The 21,546-nt window shown below is 30.5% G+C and overlaps 2 protein-coding genes across 5 annotated transcripts in view; both read left to right on the top strand.

Annotated features, from left to right (window-relative positions):
- The window catches only part of LOC106669766 (mucin-5AC-like), a 36,622-nt gene extending 29,010 nt beyond the window's left edge, over window positions 1-7,612 (top strand). Inside the window, exons 8-24 of one of the 4 annotated variants that reach the window (XM_024226065.1) lie at window positions 445-510; window positions 656-1,733; window positions 1,925-2,036; window positions 2,095-2,191; window positions 2,365-2,466; window positions 2,569-2,802; window positions 3,535-3,930; window positions 4,313-5,350; window positions 5,434-5,499; window positions 5,571-5,774; window positions 5,847-5,954; window positions 6,048-6,143; window positions 6,311-6,427; window positions 6,488-6,559; window positions 6,625-6,750; window positions 6,830-6,919; window positions 6,980-7,612. In XM_024226065.1, coding sequence (XP_024081833.1) covers window positions 445-510; window positions 656-1,733; window positions 1,925-2,036; window positions 2,095-2,191; window positions 2,365-2,466; window positions 2,569-2,802; window positions 3,535-3,930; window positions 4,313-5,350; window positions 5,434-5,499; window positions 5,571-5,774; window positions 5,847-5,954; window positions 6,048-6,143; window positions 6,311-6,427; window positions 6,488-6,559; window positions 6,625-6,750; window positions 6,830-6,919; window positions 6,980-7,063 — 4,086 coding nt within the window. In that variant the 3' untranslated portion in view covers window positions 7,064-7,612. Of the gene's footprint in view, window positions 1-444; window positions 511-655; window positions 1,734-1,924; window positions 2,037-2,094; window positions 2,192-2,364; window positions 2,467-2,568; window positions 3,931-4,312; window positions 5,351-5,433; window positions 5,500-5,570; window positions 5,775-5,846; window positions 5,955-6,047; window positions 6,144-6,310; window positions 6,428-6,487; window positions 6,560-6,624; window positions 6,751-6,829; window positions 6,920-6,979 lie in introns of all 4 variants that reach the window. The other 3 variants (XM_014399463.2, XM_024226069.1, XM_024226063.1) reach the window with 3 other exon arrangements.
- Window positions 7,613-16,694: 9,082 nt separating this feature from the next.
- Window positions 16,695-21,546, top strand: part of LOC106669856 (beta,beta-carotene 9',10'-oxygenase-like) — an 11,804-nt gene continuing 6,952 nt past the window's right edge. The window contains exon 1 of the mRNA XM_014399670.2: window positions 16,695-17,138. Coding sequence (XP_014255156.1) covers window positions 17,069-17,138 — 70 coding nt within the window. The 5' untranslated portion in view covers window positions 16,695-17,068. The remainder of the gene's footprint in view (window positions 17,139-21,546) is intronic.

Genomic DNA, 21,546 nt, shown 5'->3' with positions numbered 1-21,546 from the left:
TTAACTAATCCATACTAAAAATGGAGTTGGTATGCAATATCATTATATCATTGAAAGTGGAATTATCGTGTGATTAACATAAACCAGTAACAATTTTGAAATAGTTTATATGTACAAAAAATCCTGAGATTATAGAAATGCATGATGTATAGAGAAGGAAGTAACAATATCTATGATTAGAAATAATAACAACTAATATTTTAACACACCTACACAAACTTTCTTTTTCTACAAGACTAGCATATTAAGATTTTTATCCAATATAGTTTATGTACAATTTATATCTTTTCAATCATCTGTTTCAATGGTAGTTAGGCATAACTATAATAAATAAAATCACGTTCAATTCATTATCTATGATCATCCCATCTTCACCGCTTTTCTAATTAATGAAACCATACACGTTTAATCAATATATCTACGTTTTGTTAAACTGTTTTTCAGGCTTTGCTAAAAGCAAGAACTGAGGCACGGAAAAATTCAAAAACACAACAACAATCAATCACACTGGTAATAAATAAAATTAACCGACAATGATAAAAAGATGCTGTATATAAATTTTTTAAGCTTTAATTGCGCTAATAATGAATGTTAATCTATAAAATAGTGTTTTTTTTTAGATTTTGTTTTACTAACAGGATTTTTCTTTGTCTAGAATCAAAACATTTCCAACACGGACACATCAAAGAACGATTTTGTAGAGTTTCACGAAACACCAGAATCGACAACCGAAGGAGTAGCAGGTCTATCTTTTTCCCAAAATCATGGTCAAAGCACTAGAACACAAACACAACAAGAAAATGTTCAAAGTAGGGCAACATTACATAATGAAAAGATAAGTTTGAAAAGAAATACAACCAGAGGATATCATGTTCCTATAAACAGAGCTAGGACTGAGGAGCCGACACGTGCAGTGCCGGCTTCAAGAACCAGGACATTTCCCAGCAGACAACATGATACAGAAACAGCATATAAAAACAATTTAAGAAAAGAAAATAACAACGATTCTAAAACTGATGTCTATAACCACTCTAGGCGTTTCAAACCAAGGGCAGAAGTTGAAAATCCAGAAAAATACAAAAGAACTGAAAAACTAGTTAGTTACCAAAGGAGAAAAACTACAGAATCTCCCACGGAAGTTCCTGTAACGTTGAGAAATGAACATAGGAATAATGTTCATAGGTATACTGCTAGGAAGGAAAAATTTAATTCAAGAACTGTTGATTCATTTACTGCAAGAAATTTTAAAATAGCACAAACAGCTAAGCCTTATGTACAAGAGGTGTTACCAAAAATTCCACATTTAGATGATGAAGAACTTTTGGAACAAGTAGAACAAAAAAATTCTGAACCTACCACAATCAAGGTAGAAAATTTGCCTGATGTTAAGGTAAGCGATGAAAACTTCAACTCTGTACATGATGATTCTTCTCGAACTGAAAAAACTATAATTAAAAATAACCGAGGGAAAATTGGCATTCAGGATTATTTTGAAGAAAGAAATGTGAATTTAAGAACAGAAAGCCCTTGGAGAAATCTACCGAAATCCACTTATGTACCAAGAAATAGAGACAAAGAATTTGAAAAGTTCAAAGCGAGAACTGAACAAAGTGTGGTTACTACTACAAAAAAAATGCCAATTAAGCTGAGGTATCACTTGTACGATAGGAATCTGGTTGTAAATAAGATAAAGAGTTTTACTACTGTAATACCAGAAATTGGAACAAGGCATGGTGAGTTAATTATGAAAATCGCTTGGACAAAAGCTAAGGACTGTTTTGTAAACAGACAATTCAGAGAGGACCAACGACAAAAATAACTCAAAATTTGACAGTTAAAAGACTAATGTTTGCTCAAATGACACAAAAGCACTTAATTCTAAGATTTAATTTACATTATTTATTAGTACAATTTATTTTTTCAGATGAGGAACAAAAAGAATTTAAAAATAAAGACATCCAGCCCAACTCTAAATCTTTCATTCCACCTAAGAAAACATACAAAAGGACAACAACGACTCCGGTCCCATTATCAAGGTAAGCAATTGGTTTATATTATTTTATATAATAATGTTAAATTTTGTTTTCACTGCAGATACCGGTCAAGAAAAGAATCGCTGAATAAGAACCTGAAAAATCCAGAGGTTCTACATTTAGACAATTCAGAAAAATATAGAAGAACAATAGGAAAGGTATGTTCAATGCTAATTTAGTAAGTGTTGAATAAAAGCACAGTAATACTTGCTGTAATATGGATTAGAAAAACAAATTATTTAATTTTTAATCTCCCAAGGCACATTTGCCATTAGTATGAAGATAACTAAAAGTGATACAAACTTTAATGCTTTATTAATTATCTTTGTAGGAAGATGGTGAATATTATGATAATGAATTTAATGGTTTGAGTGTGGATTCTTTAGTATCTGAATCAGAGGATTCCTTAGTTTCAACAGAGCCACAGGACTATGTAAGTATTGTAGAAATATCTAGTAATAAATTGAGAATCATCTAATCACTGAAGTTTAATAATTAAGCAAAGCAATAATTGAGAGTGATACCATTTTTTTAGGTTACAAAATCAACAACAAATGCGCCCAAATATAGAGATAGTTTCATTCAAAAGGTGCCGCCAAAAAGGAAAGGAAATAATGCGACACCTAGAACTCAGACTACTTTTACTTTTCCTCCGCTTGAACTTTTTTCAATATTTGACGATACAACAACTCCTTCTGTACCTACAACAGAAGAAGTCTCCAAATCAATGGAAACTCCGTATAAAATCTTAGCAACTGAAGAATCATTTGTAAGCACATCTGAAAAAGGCTATACAGCATTAAACGACCTCACAACTTTGTCAAACCCAACCCAACCACCTACTACTATAAACCCTACTTTTCTGGAATCGACTACTATTGTAGAACCACCATTAAAAAAGAACGTCATAACTACAATTAAACCTACAATAAATAAGGACCCAGACCCAATTACTTTGCAAAAGGTTTCATTGAGTGACTTACTAATTCCGACTCTGCTTCCTGTTATAAATTTGACTACAAATAAAGAAGACACAACTGTAGTTTTAACCACAGATCCTGAACTAATTACTGTTTCCACTACAGTTTCGATTCCAACAACAACAACTACTACAACAACTACTACTACAACTACTACTTCTACTACTACTACTAAACGTCCTACACCAAAATCAAAACCCAAACCAAAACGAACCACAAAAGCTGTTGTTAAAACTGAACCAACTAAACAACCAACTGTTACATCAACCAAAAAGGCAACAAGTAAACGAATGGTACCAACACTTTCAACAACCTCTACTACCACTACAACAGTTAAAACATCACTAGCTACTGAAGCACCAACATCTAAAGCACTTACAAAAGAACCGTTAAGAAGTACAAAGGCTGTAGAAACAAATCCCCCAGTAGAAGTCACTTATGCACCTAAAACAACAACGACTTCAAAGCCTACTACTCAAAAAGTAATAACGTTATTGTCTGTTTTGGCCATTTTGGCACAGAATTTTACGACACAGAAGCCGACAACTTTTATGAATTCAAACACGGCGAATATTTTAACAACGCCCTTGCCTGTTACTACTCCTTCAGCTGTCACGCTGACAACCGAAACATCGACACCAAATACAACCAATTTTGTTGTTTATGGCCTATTGCCAAATAACAATTTAGTAAGAAAAGTAGTCAGAACAACTGCGGCTCCTGTAGATGTGCCTTTTATAATTTATGGCCTCTATCCAAATGGAACTATTGTAAGAAGATTTCCAAACGGGACTATTTTACCTGAAGAAACACCAGAAGATGATAACGAAGTTGTTGCAAGTATTGAACCTGGAAACAAAGAACATTTAGAAATGGTGGTTAAAAAAGACAGCCCGCTCTCCTACTTGTATCCTCCAGTAAGCTCTATTATTTTGTAACTATTTTTTTTATTATTAGTGAATATATGCTATCATTTCCTTCTAATAAGTTAACTTAGGTTAACTAAGCCTTAATTTAATTTGATGAATACTTTTGATAATACAAAAAATTTGAATATCATTAATTTTGATTTCGCTGAACTGAATATTGAATATTACTGATGAAGGTATAATTAATTATTAAAATATTAAATAGTATTAATATGCAGCTAAAAGTTAACAATATGTTGACTTCATGAGTGTTCTGAAATTGAAGAACAAGTTTTGCTTAATACAGAAAAAAATAAATTTAAGATATATATATATGCTAAAAAATAAACATTAATTTTATTATTTATTAATTTTTAACTATTATTTTCAGGGATACAGACCAAAATCGACTACCCGTTTGATCCCAGTAACATCAACAACACCGCAGAGTACATTTTCAACATTGTCTTTATCACAGTCTGGGATACAAAGGGCTAACATGCCATCATTACCTTATTCAGCTGTCCCAAGAGAGGAAACAGAAAAAATTGTAACAATAGATAAAAAACCGACCACACCTTCTCTATTAAGATCAGATACGAGTCTGAAAGCAACTACAAAACCAACTACTACTAAACTAGTACTGATTACTACTTCAAAACCGAAAAGTCAAACATCGACAGTATCATCTACAAGTTCTACTGAATCTACTACATTTGGAGGAACAACTGCTGCCAAACCCACTGCAAAAATGACAGCAAAGCCAACACCAAAGCCAACAACAAAACCAACTGCAAAACCGGCACCAAAACCTACAACAAAACCAACACCCAAACCGACACCAAAGCCCACAGTAAAACCAACACCAAAACAAACTGCAAAACCAACAACAAAACCCACACCGAAGCCAACAACAAAACCCACACCAAAACAGACACCAAAGCCCACAACAAAACCCACACCAAAACCTACTACAAAATCAACACCAAAACCAACACCAAAACCCACACCAAAAACTACTACAAAATCAACCACAAAACCAACACCAAAACCTACTACAAAATCAACCACAAAACCAACCACAAAACCAACCACAAAACCAACACCAAAACCTACTACAAAATCAACAACAAAACCCACACCAAAACCAACAACTAAGAATCCACCTAAGACTTCAACAACACAAAAAGTGACTACTTCTACTCCTAAGCCTGTAGTCGTGTCTAGTACTGAGACAACATCAATGTTAGATGATTCTCTCATTGTGAAATCAGCAGCATCAACGACAGTAAAACCCAAGCCATCATCTTCACCTTCGTCTAAACCAAAATCTAAATCTAAAAAACAAACAACAAGCCCACCAAAACCAACCACCCAGAAAATGAACGATTGGACAAGCCTGCAGGATACTGCACTTTTGTACAGCCTTGTAAGTATACAACTAGTTTCAGACGCAATAAGACATTTTTTAAATGCATATTTTACTATTTTTTAAATTATTTTTTTCAACAGAACCCAGATTTTAGTAGCACATCTAATCTCCCGTCGATTCTAGATACACAAGATATTGCAAACAAGGTTTGAGCAGTTTTGAATGATTTAAATTAAATTTAAATTTCTTTTAGTATTATAACAATGATTTCTTTCAGGTAATACAACTGGCTATACAAAGGGCACAACAAACAACTCAAAAGTCAGAAAACACAAAAGGTACAACTACACCAAAACCAACGTCTGCACCGAAGGCAACGACATCCAAAAAAACCACCTCAACACCTCAAACATCTCCAACTTCTAAACCTAGTACAACAACTGAGGCAATTGCATCTTTGTTAACTGCAAATACAGAACAGGTTTGAAATAAATTAACTTTTTTGATTAAAAACAATTACTCAATAATTGGAAAAATTACATTGGTTTCACAGGTGAACAGTACAGATGTGGCAAACACGAATAAGACTGGGAAGATATCCCTTTGGGTATTGCCTTCAGAAGAGTCTATACCATCTTCTGCAGAACTTGACGATATCAAGGTTTGTGATTTTTGTATTCTTGTTGCTTGTGTGTTTTGAATTGTAATGTAATATTTTAATTTAATTTTATTGTAATAATGTAAATTTTTTTAGTTAACTGGTAATGATGTGGATATTTTAAATGCACTTCTCTCTTCACCAAAAGCAACCACCAACAATTTGTCTTCTAATGAACAACTCTTACTTGCTGTGAGTTTGTTTATATTTTCTTTACTAATAAAAAATTGCTTCATGAATTAACTTTATCATTATTGACGTCTACTCCAATAGAAAATAATAATTTCAACAATCTCAGTTAACATTTCATGTACATCAATGCTCTGTATAAATCCTTTGTTTAATTTTTTATATTAAAGGAAATTGTGAATTCAACGCGTCCACCTACAAATAAAAAGAAAAAGAAGAAGCCTAAAACTACAACTACACCACCACCTCCATTCCCCATATTGAGAGCAATTTTTGGACGAGTTAGGGTATGTTAAAAATAAACTGTACAACGATTTTGCATTTTTAATATTAATGTATCTTTTCAGGGAAATCCACGCTTTTTTCAAAGGGGTGGGTGGTTTCAGCAACTCAACACAAATCGGATCGTTTCTACAGAGGTTTGAAATAATATAAATAAATAAACATTTGTGAAATTTTACTTTATTTATTTTTTTATTAATAGACGTCGATACCAAGTATTGATGGAGGTCTTTTCCAAGCCAATAGTGACATAAGCCCCTTAAACGCTGAGAGCTCAACTATTGGGCTTCTTAGCGTTTCACCGGATTTGGCGTTCCCAAACGATGATGTATGTTCAAAATAAAATATAAAAATAAAACTTTTTTTATAACAAGCATGTATTGTTAATCGTACTGGATAACTTTTAGCCTCCAAGAGGGGAAAATCAAAATGGTTTGGTTGGAGCAGCCATTAGTGTAACTAGAGCAGTTTCTCAGTTTATGGGCTATGTTATTCAGGTAATTTAGCTTGTTAAATACAATTCAATGCCAATGGTATAAATAATGTTTTAATTTCAGGGTGCTACACAATCTTTTCAAAACTATTTACAAAGCAGGACAAGGGCGCTATCTCAAGCTTTGTCTTTTCCACCACCAGCCTAAAACGAAACCTTGTTAATTTAACAAATCAATTATTATTTATGTTATAACATGTAAATATAATGTATAAAATGACTAAGGAGTGCGATAGAATAAGTTAACATAGTGTACATATAATAAATTGTCATCACATTTTGAACTTAGCACAGGCTTTGTTTGGAATAATGATCTACTTCGAGCTTACATCGTCATGTCAGTTTTGAGCATAATATTTAACAATTCATCATTTAATATAATTCAAGACGAAATATAATATGTTAAATAATTTATGCTTAACTATTTAATGTGAGCAGATTAGAAGGTGCAATATCACACATGATATTCTAGCAGATAACAAATAACCCTTATATCATGCAATATATTTTCATGAAAAGTGAAATTTCATGCACATATCTAAGTCATATATCTAAGTAATTTTATTTGAAAAAAACAACAACTAAATAACATAAAATAAAATATAAAAAAAAGAAGAATGCATTTTTAATTATGTCAGTTGCTACCAAGATCAATTTTAAACCGTTATTACTTTGTATATTTATATATTATTTCCATGTAATTATATAAAATAAAATGAAGGTAAAATAAAATTGCAGTCACTTCATTTAAACCCAATCATTAAACTATCATTCATAAAGATTTTTATCTTTTTGCTGCTATTCTGACAATCCAGAATTCGTAAATGCTAATTTTATAGCATGTCATTTTATTTAATCATTAGCAGTGCAACTGTTTTATTTACAAAAATACTATTATAGATTACCTTTTAATGAATTCAAAACAATAAAAGATTTCCAGATTATTGCTATTGACAGTAATATGTCATAAAAAGAAACACCTTTACAGGTAAAATTTAACTAACAATTTATTACCTGGTTAAATTTTAGTTTATCACTAAATGATTTTCTGTTGTTTTGTGGAAATTTCTCTCAACCTATCATAATTTTTTTCTTTTTTTTACGAGGCTATTTCAACTATGAAGTTATTTGAATCCTCAGTGTGCCAAAAGTTTTTGAAAAAAAGCCCATTTCTAAGTATGTTGGATTTGAATGTAGGGACCTTTACTTTACGGTGATGAGCGCTGTGTCAACACCTAAACTGTTACAATCACCGACTATCATAATTAAATAATTTTTATTAAAGCTCATGAATTTCTGATCTAGTTTAATTTGGTTTACATTAAAATGAGTATATTCTAATTAATAAAATGATAATGATACATATAGTTTGAAATAAACAACAAAAACTGGACCATCATATTTTGTTGTTTATTTCAAACTACATCTATATGTATATATAAAGTTGTCACATTACTGTTTGATCAAAAATAAATAGCCATATTGATATTATTATCTACATACTGCTGATATTTGACTTCACCCTTTTAGATTTTATAGAAAAAAATTATAAGTATATATTCGGATTAATCAATCATTATAAAATGGACAAAAAATTTAAATGTAATAAGTTCTCAAGGAAGGTAAATGGAAACAGGTAAACAAATTTGAAATGTTAAATAAATATTTCTAATATATGAAGAATAGTGAAAATGCGTAAATTGTATTTAAATTTAAAATTTATACGTTGGTTTCATTTATTTATTTTTCACAATGTAATGGTTGTGTAACATACACCGTGGTTTTTGAGTAAGAAAAATATATATGGAACTAATGACTTTTTTGAGGTTCGGTGTCCTTTTTTGATCAAACTCCATCATCAAAGGTTCCAACTGATTTTTATAATCTACCAACCTACCAAATCAGTTGGATCTAAAGGCTTCATTAATAATCAACCTTTGATAAATAAGGAACCTTTTTTTGCAAAAAAAAATTAAATTTGATTATCAAAAATATTTGTTTCAAGATAATAATGAAAATGTAAAAATTAATAGAAAACACATTTAACAAAATAACTGCAATGGAGTGAAATATCTTATGTTCATTACAAGATAAATTGAGTTAATTAATTTTCTGATAAACTTGTTGATGTTTTTGTGTGTGCATTATCTCACTTTATCACAGTTAAAAAATTTCCTTAATTGCAATAAGAATTTAATTTATTTAGATTTTCAACATTTATGTGAACTAATGCTTAATGACTGCTTGATGCCTATTTTGAAAAAATATTTTTTGATTAAATCTTAAGGCCTAAAACCTTTATTGACATTATAGTAAAGTAGTTACTGTCTGATGGGAGAGCTTTCATTCAAATACCCATTGCGTGTCGCATGAGACATGGAATCAAACACTTCATACTTCATTTGTTACATTATTATCAATTAAAAAGCTCTGCCGGGATTCGAACCCAGAACCAATATCATGGCAAATACGAGTTGGATGCCCTAAACCACTTGACCACCGCAGTCTCCTATATTGGACATTTTACTTACACTTTTAAAACAAAAACATTTTATATTTATAGTTTTGTGATTATACTAAAGTAGTGTAGTCACTTAAAATAGGCTTCCTGCAATAAAAAATCTGAATTTAAGAATATTTTAATATCCCGCTATCGTATACTGTTGCTATCTTAAAAAGACTACAAATTTTACTTAATTTACTGTTTAACAGCTGTTTTGTCATATCAATAGTATTTCAACATTTATCCATCTTTATTGGCACCTTTGTAAGAAATTGCTTGACAAAATTAGAAACACAATTAATTACTGTTAATATTTTTTCTTTTCGATTAAAAGATTTGAAATGAAGATATCGTAGAGGCAAGCTAATTTAGCTGTTATCTTAGAGGTTTTTTTTTCTAAAGGATATTCACTATTATTCACATTCACCAAAATAACATTATGTGTTTTTCGTTATTAGAATGTTTGAAATTAAATTACATTGTTAGAATTTTCAGCAGCTGATTACTGTAGGTCAAAATAATGTTTTACAGCAGTCAAATTAATAAAAAGTATATAAAATGCCTATTTATTAAAAATCAAATTCTTAAACTTTTAAAATTATATTTATGTAAGAATTACTTTTCCATTTATCAAGCATTTTGTTAACTTTTTTCTGAATAAATTGCAAGATTTATTTACCTACTGATATTGTTTATTGTTCAAATACTTCATTTTAAAATAACATTGTATTTTCTGTTTGATATACTAGGTAAATTATAATAAAATAAATTAATTGCCTTAATTAATAATTTTGATTTAATAGAAGTTAATCTAAACATGTTGAACTTTATTTAAAGTGGAGGAACATTCTGCCTCTTGATTAAAGTTTCTATTCACATAGATTTGTTGTTTTATATCTTAGTATTTTTATAACTATGATATAAATAAATGAGATATAACAAATGTTTATAATTTCAAACTTAAACAATACTCATTATACCATTGTTTTTGTCTTAAGGCAAACACTAATTGGTGTTAAAAAAAGACAAACGATTGGAAGTTCCCCTCCTAATTATCTTTATACTATTTTTATTATATAATAATTACGTTTTAATTACTTTAGAAAGATCTTCTTGTGAATATTTACAATATAGCAACAGTGTGAATTTTAACAGAAAGAGATACTTTTAAAATTAAAAGCAAATAAAGAAAGAAAAGATAATAAATTAATAAAAATACAATGCTCCTGCATTTTATCAACTTGGTGCTTGGTATATTAATGTAAATATTAATCATAATGCAACAAAAATGATTAATAATGTAAATGTAAATGTCTTTGTCTAAATTAAAACAGCTAGATTTTAGAAAACTATAACATTTTCAATTAATAATAAACAATTTTTGATCTATGCTAGGCTAAATTATTAATTTATATTGTTTTATAGGGTTTTCTACTACTACTATATGTCTTTATTCTTTAATATATATACAAAGTTTACAAATCAGCAGTATATATTACAGAGCAAGAAAGACGTTCCTCATGGTTTAAAACCGTCTGAGGGGGGTTTTCTACTATTATAGTCTGAAATTAGATTGCTACATGTATTTAATTATTTATACTTTTATTGTAAATTTTCATATTAATAAAAATTCAAATGTATTGTATATTAAAAATAAATTAAAAACTAAAAAATGGCTAGAAACTCTAATATAGCTTCAATTTTTAAGAAAATCAAGCATACATGTTTGAACATTTACAAAAAATTTTGATTTAAAATATTATAAAACATTTAACATTTAAATACTGTTTAAAGAATTAATTTGGCATTGAATATTGATTGAATCACAGATTTGTTGTTGTGATTTAATGTCATTGTGTTATAAGATAAAATATGAATGTCACACACACACACACACACACACACACACACACACACACACACACACACACACACACACACACACACACACACACACACACACACACACACACTCTGGTTTGGGCCAGAGCTAAAAGTCCTTAATAACCAGAATTCCAACTTCAGGATGCAGATATTTATACTAATGGCTGCAAGAAAAATGAAAAAGTCAGGAAAGCTCATAAACAATCCAAGTGGGGAAATCTAGTTAGCAGACCAGTCTCTAAAAATCAACCAGAGCAACTGGCATTTTTTAAGGCAAGGTATTGCTATGGCTAACACAGTATGGTTTTTCTCCAAACAAAACTAGTAAGGGTCCAACAAATGTTTGAACTTCATAAGTGGCATTGGACTTAGTTACAGATCAGAGAAATCATGTGTCTCTAGTTGAGCATATTCAATATGTTCTGATCCACATACATTGTCTTGGCATATGTGTGTTTTTAAGTCACGTGAATGTTGATGAAAAGTCAACAAACTGGCAAAAGAAAGGTTGGAGGACTCCTAGTGAAGACCTACATGGATAGCTTGCCTGCAGAGGATAGCTTGTGGAAATGCGAACAATGTTGGCCAGTAGCTGCAACAAGTCAACATACAAAGATGATTTTTCCCCACCATCTTCTCCAGGGTAAAGAGCAGCGTTCATCTGTCCTACAAGATGACTCAAGTTCTTTCAGGCCATGGACGTAACAGAGATTATTACCATGAATTCAGAATTCATCAAGTTCCAGTTTGCCCTTGTGAAAGTATTACATGCCAGAAATAAGACCACATCTTGTTCCAGTAAACTAATGAAAAAGAAAGAGCTCCTTTTCTGAAAAATCTGGAGTTGAGAAGTGCCTCTTGGCCTCCAGACAAAAGTGAGATAATAAATTATAGTGATCTATATAAAATTTTCTGCATCTATTTTAATGCCATTGATTTTTAAAAACTGTAAATATTTGAATATTTGTGCAAAGTTTTATCAATTACTGTCATTTTTGTTTTGTTATATATTACAAAATGTCAATTTTATATAGCGGTGGAACAATTGTTTCCTAGATATTTAAAAAAATATGGTTAAATTAAAAAAAGCTGTCTGTGATCATAATCATTAAAATAAATGATATTTTAATCGATCGAATTAGATATGATCAACCAGGTGATGGGGTAAAAATTCGATCTCAATATATACATTTCTCTTAATTTTAACGCATTTTTAAAAATTGATTGTTTATAAAAATTATCTTGTTTAGGTAGCATTTTCGCTCATCCGATATGGAAGACTGACAGTGAAGAGTATTGAGGTGTCATCTATTGACGATCCATTTCATGCCATCAAGATGAAATGCCCAGAGAAAATATTTGAAATTCCTTCGGATTACATTGAAAAAAATTATTTACATGTTCATTGTTGATAAATGGACTGTAAAATAGATTATAACGAATGCAAATTAAGGAGTTACAATTCTGGGGATCGTTCTATGAAAATGTGATTTTAATGTTTGTGATTGATTGTAAAGGATTTGTTATACACCTTCACTAGTTTGAAAACTAAATTGAAAAAAAGAGCGAGAATAGACGGACCGGGGATGTTTGGTTTGGACAAAAACATTTTATTAATTATGGCCGAATTGTTTTCCGTTTACAAAAACGGCGCTCGGATGTACTAAACCTGCAACACAGTTAGGTTCGGCAAAACTGTATCGCAAAGATGTCAGGCGCGAACGACGAGTCGTGATCAGAAAATTTATATTTAAATCATTTTAAATTATTTTGAAGGGTATGTAAAAATTTTAAATTATGACATATTACCCAGATTTTTTAAACTTTAGTCATTTTATGAATTTTGATTTTAAAAAATCTTTCAGTTGAATTGTGTAATTTCGCAATAACTCATCAAAATTAATTCGCATTTTGTTTGTGTAATTTCACATTAACTTATCAAATGCGAAGCGGGTTTTGATTACAGTCTGACACAAAAATATTCGTGCAAGTAGAAATGCAGCCATCGACTTTTAATGACAATACAAAAGCAGGGTGTGTGTCTGTTAGTGGACAATTTTAATTTGGCATTTCCGGTGTTGAAGTGTCCGAAAAATCTCAAAACTTCTTCCTTTCCCCTTTTCAATAGAAATTCTGGAATAAAAAGAATAACGATCTTCTTTATGTTTCCAATAACTTTAAAGCAAATCGGATATTTTGTTTTGCCCAAAATGATGTTTTGTTAAATTTACTGTGATTGACGTCAAATGATCCTTTTGTGTTCCCGCTTAATTAATTCCTTCAGTTTCTTCTTTATTTTCTAAGGTTGTAAAAAATTTGCCAATTCGAAACCCAAAGAACCATAAAAATAATTCGAATGCTCAACGATGTTCGAATTATCAATAGGAAAGAAAAATGATTAAGAGTTGATATGTATTTCTACAACTTATAACTTGAATTTTACATACACAATACATCGTAAAAGAAAAAGCAGAACTAGATCAACTGAAAAATCGAACATTGTTATGTATTATTCGTGAAGCGGTTTTTGTTTCAACATGCCTGGCGTCCTTCGTCTGAATAATTGTCCGAAGTGACCAGCACTGAGAACGCATGTACAAAACACTGACCGATAACAAAAATGAGAAAATTCGAAGAAAATTTAGGCTGTAAGGAAGTAAACAATACGCGGAAATTTAGAGGAATATTACAAAGAAAAAGTTCGAATTACAAACAGGGGAAGTGGCTCCATTTCGATTTATAGAAAAATCTTTTCTCCCTCGGTACGAAAAATATTTGTATCAAAACACACGGAATTTTTCCGATAGTATAATGTCTTGCGGAGAGTTCGTATCAAGAAATGCGAATTATCAAGTCTCGAATTAGCAAGAGTCGACGGTATATTTTTTTTAAAATCTGGTTTCAAGTTTCTATATTCAATCCATTTAGAATTTTTGAATAATTTACAGAAAAATTGCGGAATAAAACCAAATTTCCTTATCTGAGAAATCTATGCTGAACATTCAAGAGAATGTTTTAGATATCAAATAGTGACCAAACTACAGAAGAGAACTAAAGAAATAAAAAACACTTTTAACACCGCAATATTCTGGCAATCTTTAGAAAAACTAATTATATCCCAGAAGTTTTAGAACTTGAGCAGTTAAACTGAAAATGTGGTTTTTGAAAGTTAGCTGCCGAGGTCCTTAATAATGTTAACTGAATTGAGCTGGTGTCATTGATTGTATAAGTGTAGTTTCTAGAATTATTGCATCTTGAGAAGCGGATATGGAAACATTTTGAAGCATTAAAATTTGGATTATTATAAACATCAAGAATGAAGAGAATTTAAATTATTTTGGAGGATTAAGTGGTCAGAAAAAAAACAGGCTTAAAGATTTTTAGAACATCAGCAAAGAAAAGAAAATTAATATCATTAAAAAATAAATAATTAATTAAGAACAGTTAAAAAAATTCTCTCAATTAATTAAACTCTATGTAAGGCATTGGTTGAAACGAAAAAGTATCACGAGCGGGATTTAAACCCACGACCTTCGACTAGTGGTTCGAATCCCGCTCATGACACTAACTTTTTCATTTCAACCAAAGCCTTACATAAAGATTAATTAATTGAAAGAAGTTATTTGGTCAATCGGACCACGAAATATAATGGATTTAATATTAATAATTCAGAAGAAAATTAATATCATTAAGCACAGAGTAAACGTCATTTATAAAAACAAGAAACAAAAGAGGTCCTAAGTGAGAGCCCTGAGGAAATCCCTGAAGTAACTGTTTAGAAGAATCAGAAAAATTACCTTTGACTATTTGGAATCTATTTTCAAGGTAAGAGTGAAATCAACAGAGAAGACCATAAAAACCATATGTCTCCAATTTCGCAATCATAATGTGATGGACAGTGCCAAATACTTTTACATGTAACGTTTCGATTTGAATGTACCGCCATGCCCCTCCACACACATCTGACAGTGAAAGGAGTAGGGGCTAGGAAAGGGCTATTTTTTCAATCAAAAAAACAATTCCCTAATTCCCTTTCTGTCCTCCGTGGGTTAAAAGCTGTTAATTGGTAATAAAGAAAAATTTGGTGTACACACAATTCAAGTGAGTAAATTTTTATATTTTGACGTCAAAAAAACTAAAAATAGTAATTGTATTTTAATTTAAAAAAGGGTTGTCACAAAATATAATTTATAAAGAAAACTAAAAGAGATAGCATTTGATTTTAAAAGTTATGTTAAAATATTAATTGTATTTTCTAATTGGTGGTCAAAAATTAATAATAATAGCAATAATAATAATTTTCTTTACTTTTTGTAGATTCTGAAATAGGTTTTATTATAGAATAAAAGATTCTTTAAATTAAAAATAATAATTAATAAAAGAAATTGTAATCTTTTTTGAAAATAAATTGTAATAAAAGATTTAAATTTAATTAATATTTTGGTCTCGTATTTATTTTGGTTTGAATTGAATATTGGAATTTCATACATCAAAAAAAGGTGCTTGATCATTAAATTAAAATTAATGTAGTCAGGTCCGATCATAAGAAAACCTCTGGGACTTAGTTTGCGGTTCTCCGAATTCAGGGTTGGGCCCAAAACAGAAGATACGCGCTTACATACAAAGTCTGTGTGAATTGAATCGACATAACAACGTTTATCAAATGTATTTGTAATGTTTTTATGATAGATTAAAATATTGGTGGATTTTATGGGATAATACAAGTTATACATCAAAGTACAGCTGAGTAACACTAATTTCACAAATTATTTTTTAGACAACACGGTACACTATCATATCCCAGAGTAGTTTTAGGTTTAGTATTAATAAATTTATTATAAAAATCAGGCTCATTTATGACTAGAACATTTAAATTTAAATTACTGCCATCAACAGGGTTTCCCTCACGGAAAATCTTTCACAATTTTAATCCAAACATAAAGTAGCTAACTTCCGGATAAAAAAGTACTGATAGTAATTGTTTAAAACTTTCAAATTAGTCCTATTTTGTAGAAAAAATATTCCTCTTTCCGACGATGTATCATATGATTTTTTAAAGTTGAAACTAAGAATATGGTAATTGAAGTGAAAAGTTCTATTAAAACGTTGGGTTTACCACCCCGTTAGCTTTTCCGTTCATTGAAATAGCAAAGGTTCTTCTCTTCTCCCACTTCAGCCAAAACCTTTTTAATATTATAGAGAGATAACTGATTATAGTAACTTTAGTAAAATATATTGAAAAAATTATAGAAAAAGCCTATGCTTAAATACATAACTTTTGATTTTCAAACACCATTGTTCAAAAATATGCTTAAATTTTTGTTTTATCTTGTTATTAATAAATTTTACTGTTTTGTTCTAGAAAGCCAGCTGTTATAATTACTCGTAAAAAAATGTGTTTTGTTGTAAATTAACACTTGAATGCTTTTTTTGCGAACAGTATTAACAAAGTGCGAGAATATTCCCCATTCACGTCACAATTGTACAACAGTGCCAAGTGTAAATTTAATTTTTTGTATTATTAAGGTGCAAAAAAGTTTTTTCGGAAATTTTTAAAACAAGCTTGGCTAAACTCGGTATAGTGAAAGACCACGCCTCTTTTCTGGCCTTATTTTTCTAATTATGATAGTCGGGCCGGCCTTAAGCCGACTCCTATTAAGTCGATTGCCTCATCACTCGGCATAAGATGCAGGAGGGGAAAATAAGCGTTCTCGCTCAGAAGAGGGACGCAGAACGGCCAGTCGCGTCCTAGTGTCAGACGAAGACATGTCGGGCTACGGCGGTCTTTTCCGCTCGGCCGAAGAGCAGATCCAACCGGTTGATGCCATCATCAGTGGTAAGCCAATTAAATAAATAAGCAAAACAAACAAAAAAAGGCTTAAAAACGCGCGAAATTGGATCGACTTTACTGTAAATTTTCCATGATTTTTTTCCCGATGAATCAACTTTATGACTTGGCACATCAAGGATTTTATTCCGTTAACGACAGACCCCAGTCATAAATAAGATACAAAACATGATAAAAAGATGATGCATAAAATTAAAAAGGAAACTATTTAAACGAAGAAATTGCAACAATTGGGAAAATTGGAAAAACAAAACATGAAAATTTGTTTTAATTTGTTCATTCTCGTATAAAATCTACCTTACATTTTTTAAAATTAAATTTGCAACAGTAATTTTATAAATAAACATTTATTTTCTTTTAAAACATTAAAGTCAATAACTCTCGTTACGATAATTTTGAAAGATCCTATCGTCGTAATCAACATGGACCTCGACCTTTTCAAAAAAATTACTCTTTGTACAAAAAACACGTACCTAGTGTCAGATTAGCCACAATCTTATAAAGAATTGATTTTTTAAATTGAACAATTGATCAATCTTAATTTGTTTAAAATAATATTAAATGCGCTTATTAAAAAAATAAAAAATAAATGCTTAAACAACCTTCGTTATTTTAATGTAAAATTTAAAAAAAAACTGTAAAAAACAGAAAATAATATAGTTAGAATCACAGAGAATTTTTCAAGTTTTCCCTCAGAACTCGATAATTTCATTTTATCATGTTTGTTTTTTGATTAAGGTAAGTTTTAAAAAATCAGCGCAAATTAAATTTTCAAATTTCTCCCTTTTTTAACCAGTTACATGATAAATTTAAATTATGGACTTCAATTTTCTCATTTTTTAAACTAGGCGCTTCAATATCTCCAGAATGAATCGATGAATATTTGAGTTTCTGATTTAACTTTTTTAGAAAGGAAAAAATTTTCAAAAAAGTTAATCACCAGGTCAGCTTATTAAAATTCTAATAGCAGCAGCAGATTCTAACTACTTTTTGAACCACACTTTACACACAAAAAAAGTTTAGAATACGTTAGAATCACTGAGGATTTTTTTGTTGTTTTAATAGATTCGCTTATTTCATTAGTTTAAAAAGATTGTTTATATGCTGATAAAATTCCAAAAAAGCGTGAGAAGAAAATAAGTTTCATTCTTCTGACTGTTTTATTTTCCAGTTTATTCTTACCTTCAGTATAAACTAAATCTCGTTTTATGTAAATTTTTATATTGATGTTAATCACTTTTTACTGCCTTGTACTTTGTCTACAAGTTACAATATTAATAGTAAATTACAATTAATTAAGGTTTTTAGTCGAGATGAAAAAAAGTTAATGGCACGAGAGGGATTCGAACCCACGATCTTCGGCCAGACACGCCGCACAGGCCGAAGGTCGTGGGTTCGAATCCCTCTCGTGCCATTAACTTTTTTTTCATCTCGACTAAAAACCTTAATTAATTGTAAAGTATTAATTGGTCAAGCGGACCACGAAATTAGTGAATTTAATTAATAATAAATTATAAAGAAAAAACTGTAATGAAAGGTCTATCGCTTATATTAAACTTTTAAAATATGAACAAATTAGATTAGAAAAAATTGAATTTGCTCAAAGCACAGATTAAGTTTGTTATTCAGTAGACAACATTTTATGCCAATATCGTTCCTTTTTTTTCCCTTCCTGTTGAAATCCTTCATTCTCCTGGTGTGCCTATATTATCGAGCGTCTGTGAACAAGGTCTTGAGTCAAATTATTAATTGCATGGGAATAACGAGACCTCTCATCTAGCATTTGAAAATTCATTGTTCAAATTATTAAAAAAAAAAACCAAACCGATATTAAACAAAACATGGAAATCTACCTCTTTTATGGTATAAATAAGCTCGATAGGGCAAAGCAAGATAAGCCAAAAAACACAATTTCTCAAGATTTACATGTTTAAGTTTTGACCTTTGGTACGAACTCAGTTTTTGTTGCAAGTTGTATAGTGCTCACATCTCACCATTTTCAATGAAATTGTTCTAGTAAATATTTTTTTTACATTTATTTAATTATATCTTGACTTTATGATACAAATTATGCATATTTAGAGCACTTGCCAATTATCGTACTACTGGTTATCACGTATATTTTCGATTTGCTAGGCGTGAAAAGTGGGTCAAGTCGAGTTGTATTACAAAAAGACTAAATTTTACAGGCACTAATTCACTTATTACTAACGAAATAAATGCTAATAAAGAAGTTAAAAAAATCTCTTTGTCGCACCTGGACAAATATTCATTTTTTCATTGATAAATAGTGAATACACTTATTCTTTTAGTTTATAAAAGGCAAGGCAAAAAGTCGTTTAGGAAATAGTTAACTTCTCGACTTACTGGAATATGAACTTATATTTTAGCCAAAATCCTACCCAGATTTGCCCCAAGGTGCTGCAATCTCGACGATCGATAAATTCTTTTAGTTTTCAAAACGAAATGATTAATTGTTATTCGGTTTAGTGCGTTTGTTGTCTATGAGCCCCAGCGAAGATAGACGGACCCAAGTAATTAACCCGGAGTGATCAACCAAATACACTACCTTCTTCTTTCTCTTTGTGTACCCTATCTGTTAGCGGACTCGGTCATCATGATCATAATGCGCACTTTGTCAACAGCAGCATTAAAGAGGGATTGGTTTGGTTGATTGCCTCAGGTTTTTCACCTACGAAATTCTACCAGGACCTCGTCTCCCTTCGATTTTTCCTTCTAGAATTAAGAGTTCATATTTCCGAGTGATGTAGAACATGACTGAAATACCCAAGTTTCCTTGTTTTTACTGTTGTGTTGATTTCTGTTGTTTCGTTTATTCTTTTGAGTACCTCCACTTTAGTGATGTGTTCTGTCCAGATTATTTTTAGCATCCTTCTACAGGTCGAATGCCTTAAGCTTTTTTATAGAAGCTTCTGTGAGACTCCAAGCTTCGATACGACATAGCAAAGTTGAGAAGGCGTAGCATTTCAATAATCTTATCCCTAATCCCAGATCCAGTTCGAGACTGCATAGTGCCTTTTCATTTTAGTAAATACCAACTTTTTTTAGTTAGGTGTTAAAAAATCAACGCACAATTAATTTTTTTTCCTTTTTTAACCAGTTACACGATCAATTGAAATGATCGAGTTTTGAAGGAAAACTTCATTATCTCAAGAACGATCGATGGATTTTTTGGGTTTGTAGCAAGAATGAAGAGAACTCAAAATGTTTGTGTTAAAAAAATTCATCCTTAGGAAATCATAGATCTTTGTGAAGACGATGAAGTTTTCCTTCAGAACTCGATAATTTTAGTTTATTAGTATTTCAATAATCTTATCACTAATCCCGGATCCTGTTCGGTTAATGTTGCTTTTATTTCTTTAGAGTGGTCCCATAGGTCGTTCAACTGACAGCCTGGGAATGTTATCTTTTGGACCCTCTGTAAAGAATTCTTCGCCCATGATAGGTGTCTTGTTGATAGCTATAAATTTAGTCTTTACCGTATTTAGTTTTGAACCGTGTTCATTTGTTACACCTTATCAAGTAGGCTTTGTATTTCTTCTTGGCTGTTTGCAATTAATAAAAGGAGAAAATTGAAAAATTATTTGAGTAAAATAAGAATATCTGCATTGATTTTTTAAACCTAATTTTACACAAAAACAAACAGTTACACGATAAATTGAAATTATCGAGATCTGGAGAAAATTTCATTATCTCCAGAATGATAGATGAATTTTTTTATGATGACTTTTTACCCGCAAATCTTCAAAGTCCTTTTCATTCTAAAAACCAANCCAAGGCCTTACATAAAGATTAATTAATTGAAAGATGTTATTTGGTCAATCGGACCACGAAATCTAATGAATATACCAGAAAGTTTTCCTTCAGAACTCGATAAGTTTTAAAAAATCAACACAAATTAAATTTTCATATTTTATTCAATTAAATTTTTAAATTTCTCCCTTTTTTAACTAGTTTCTCGATAAATTTAAATTATCGACTTATATTTTTCTCATATTTTTAAACCAGGCACCAATAACTCCAGAACGAATCGTCGAATGTTGAATTTCTGATATATTTTGTCAGAATGGAAAGTATTTTCGAAATGTATAAAAAAAAAGTAGGTTATTACATTGGAACAAAAAAAGTTGATACTAGGTCAGTTTAGCTTATTAAAATTCCAATAGCACTAGCACATTCTAACTCAAAAATTACTTTTTGAACCAAACCTACCTAAGTTTATAATTAAATAAGCAACGTAAAAATAAAAGGCCATGTCTTTTAAAAAAGTGTGTAGAGATTAGTGACCGTTAATCGATAGTTATTCAGATATCGTGAGATGCGGTCGGGTGTGATGTAGGTTTCAGAAAAACATTTTCTTTATCGTGCCAACGTT

This window comes from Cimex lectularius, unplaced genomic scaffold, assembly GCF_000648675.2.
Source record: "Cimex lectularius strain Harlan isolate CLEC.00 unplaced genomic scaffold, Clec_2.1 scaffold76, whole genome shotgun sequence".
Lineage (NCBI taxonomy): Eukaryota > Metazoa > Arthropoda > Insecta > Hemiptera > Cimicidae > Cimex > Cimex lectularius.
This window is presented reverse-complemented; position numbering and strand designations above follow the sequence as displayed.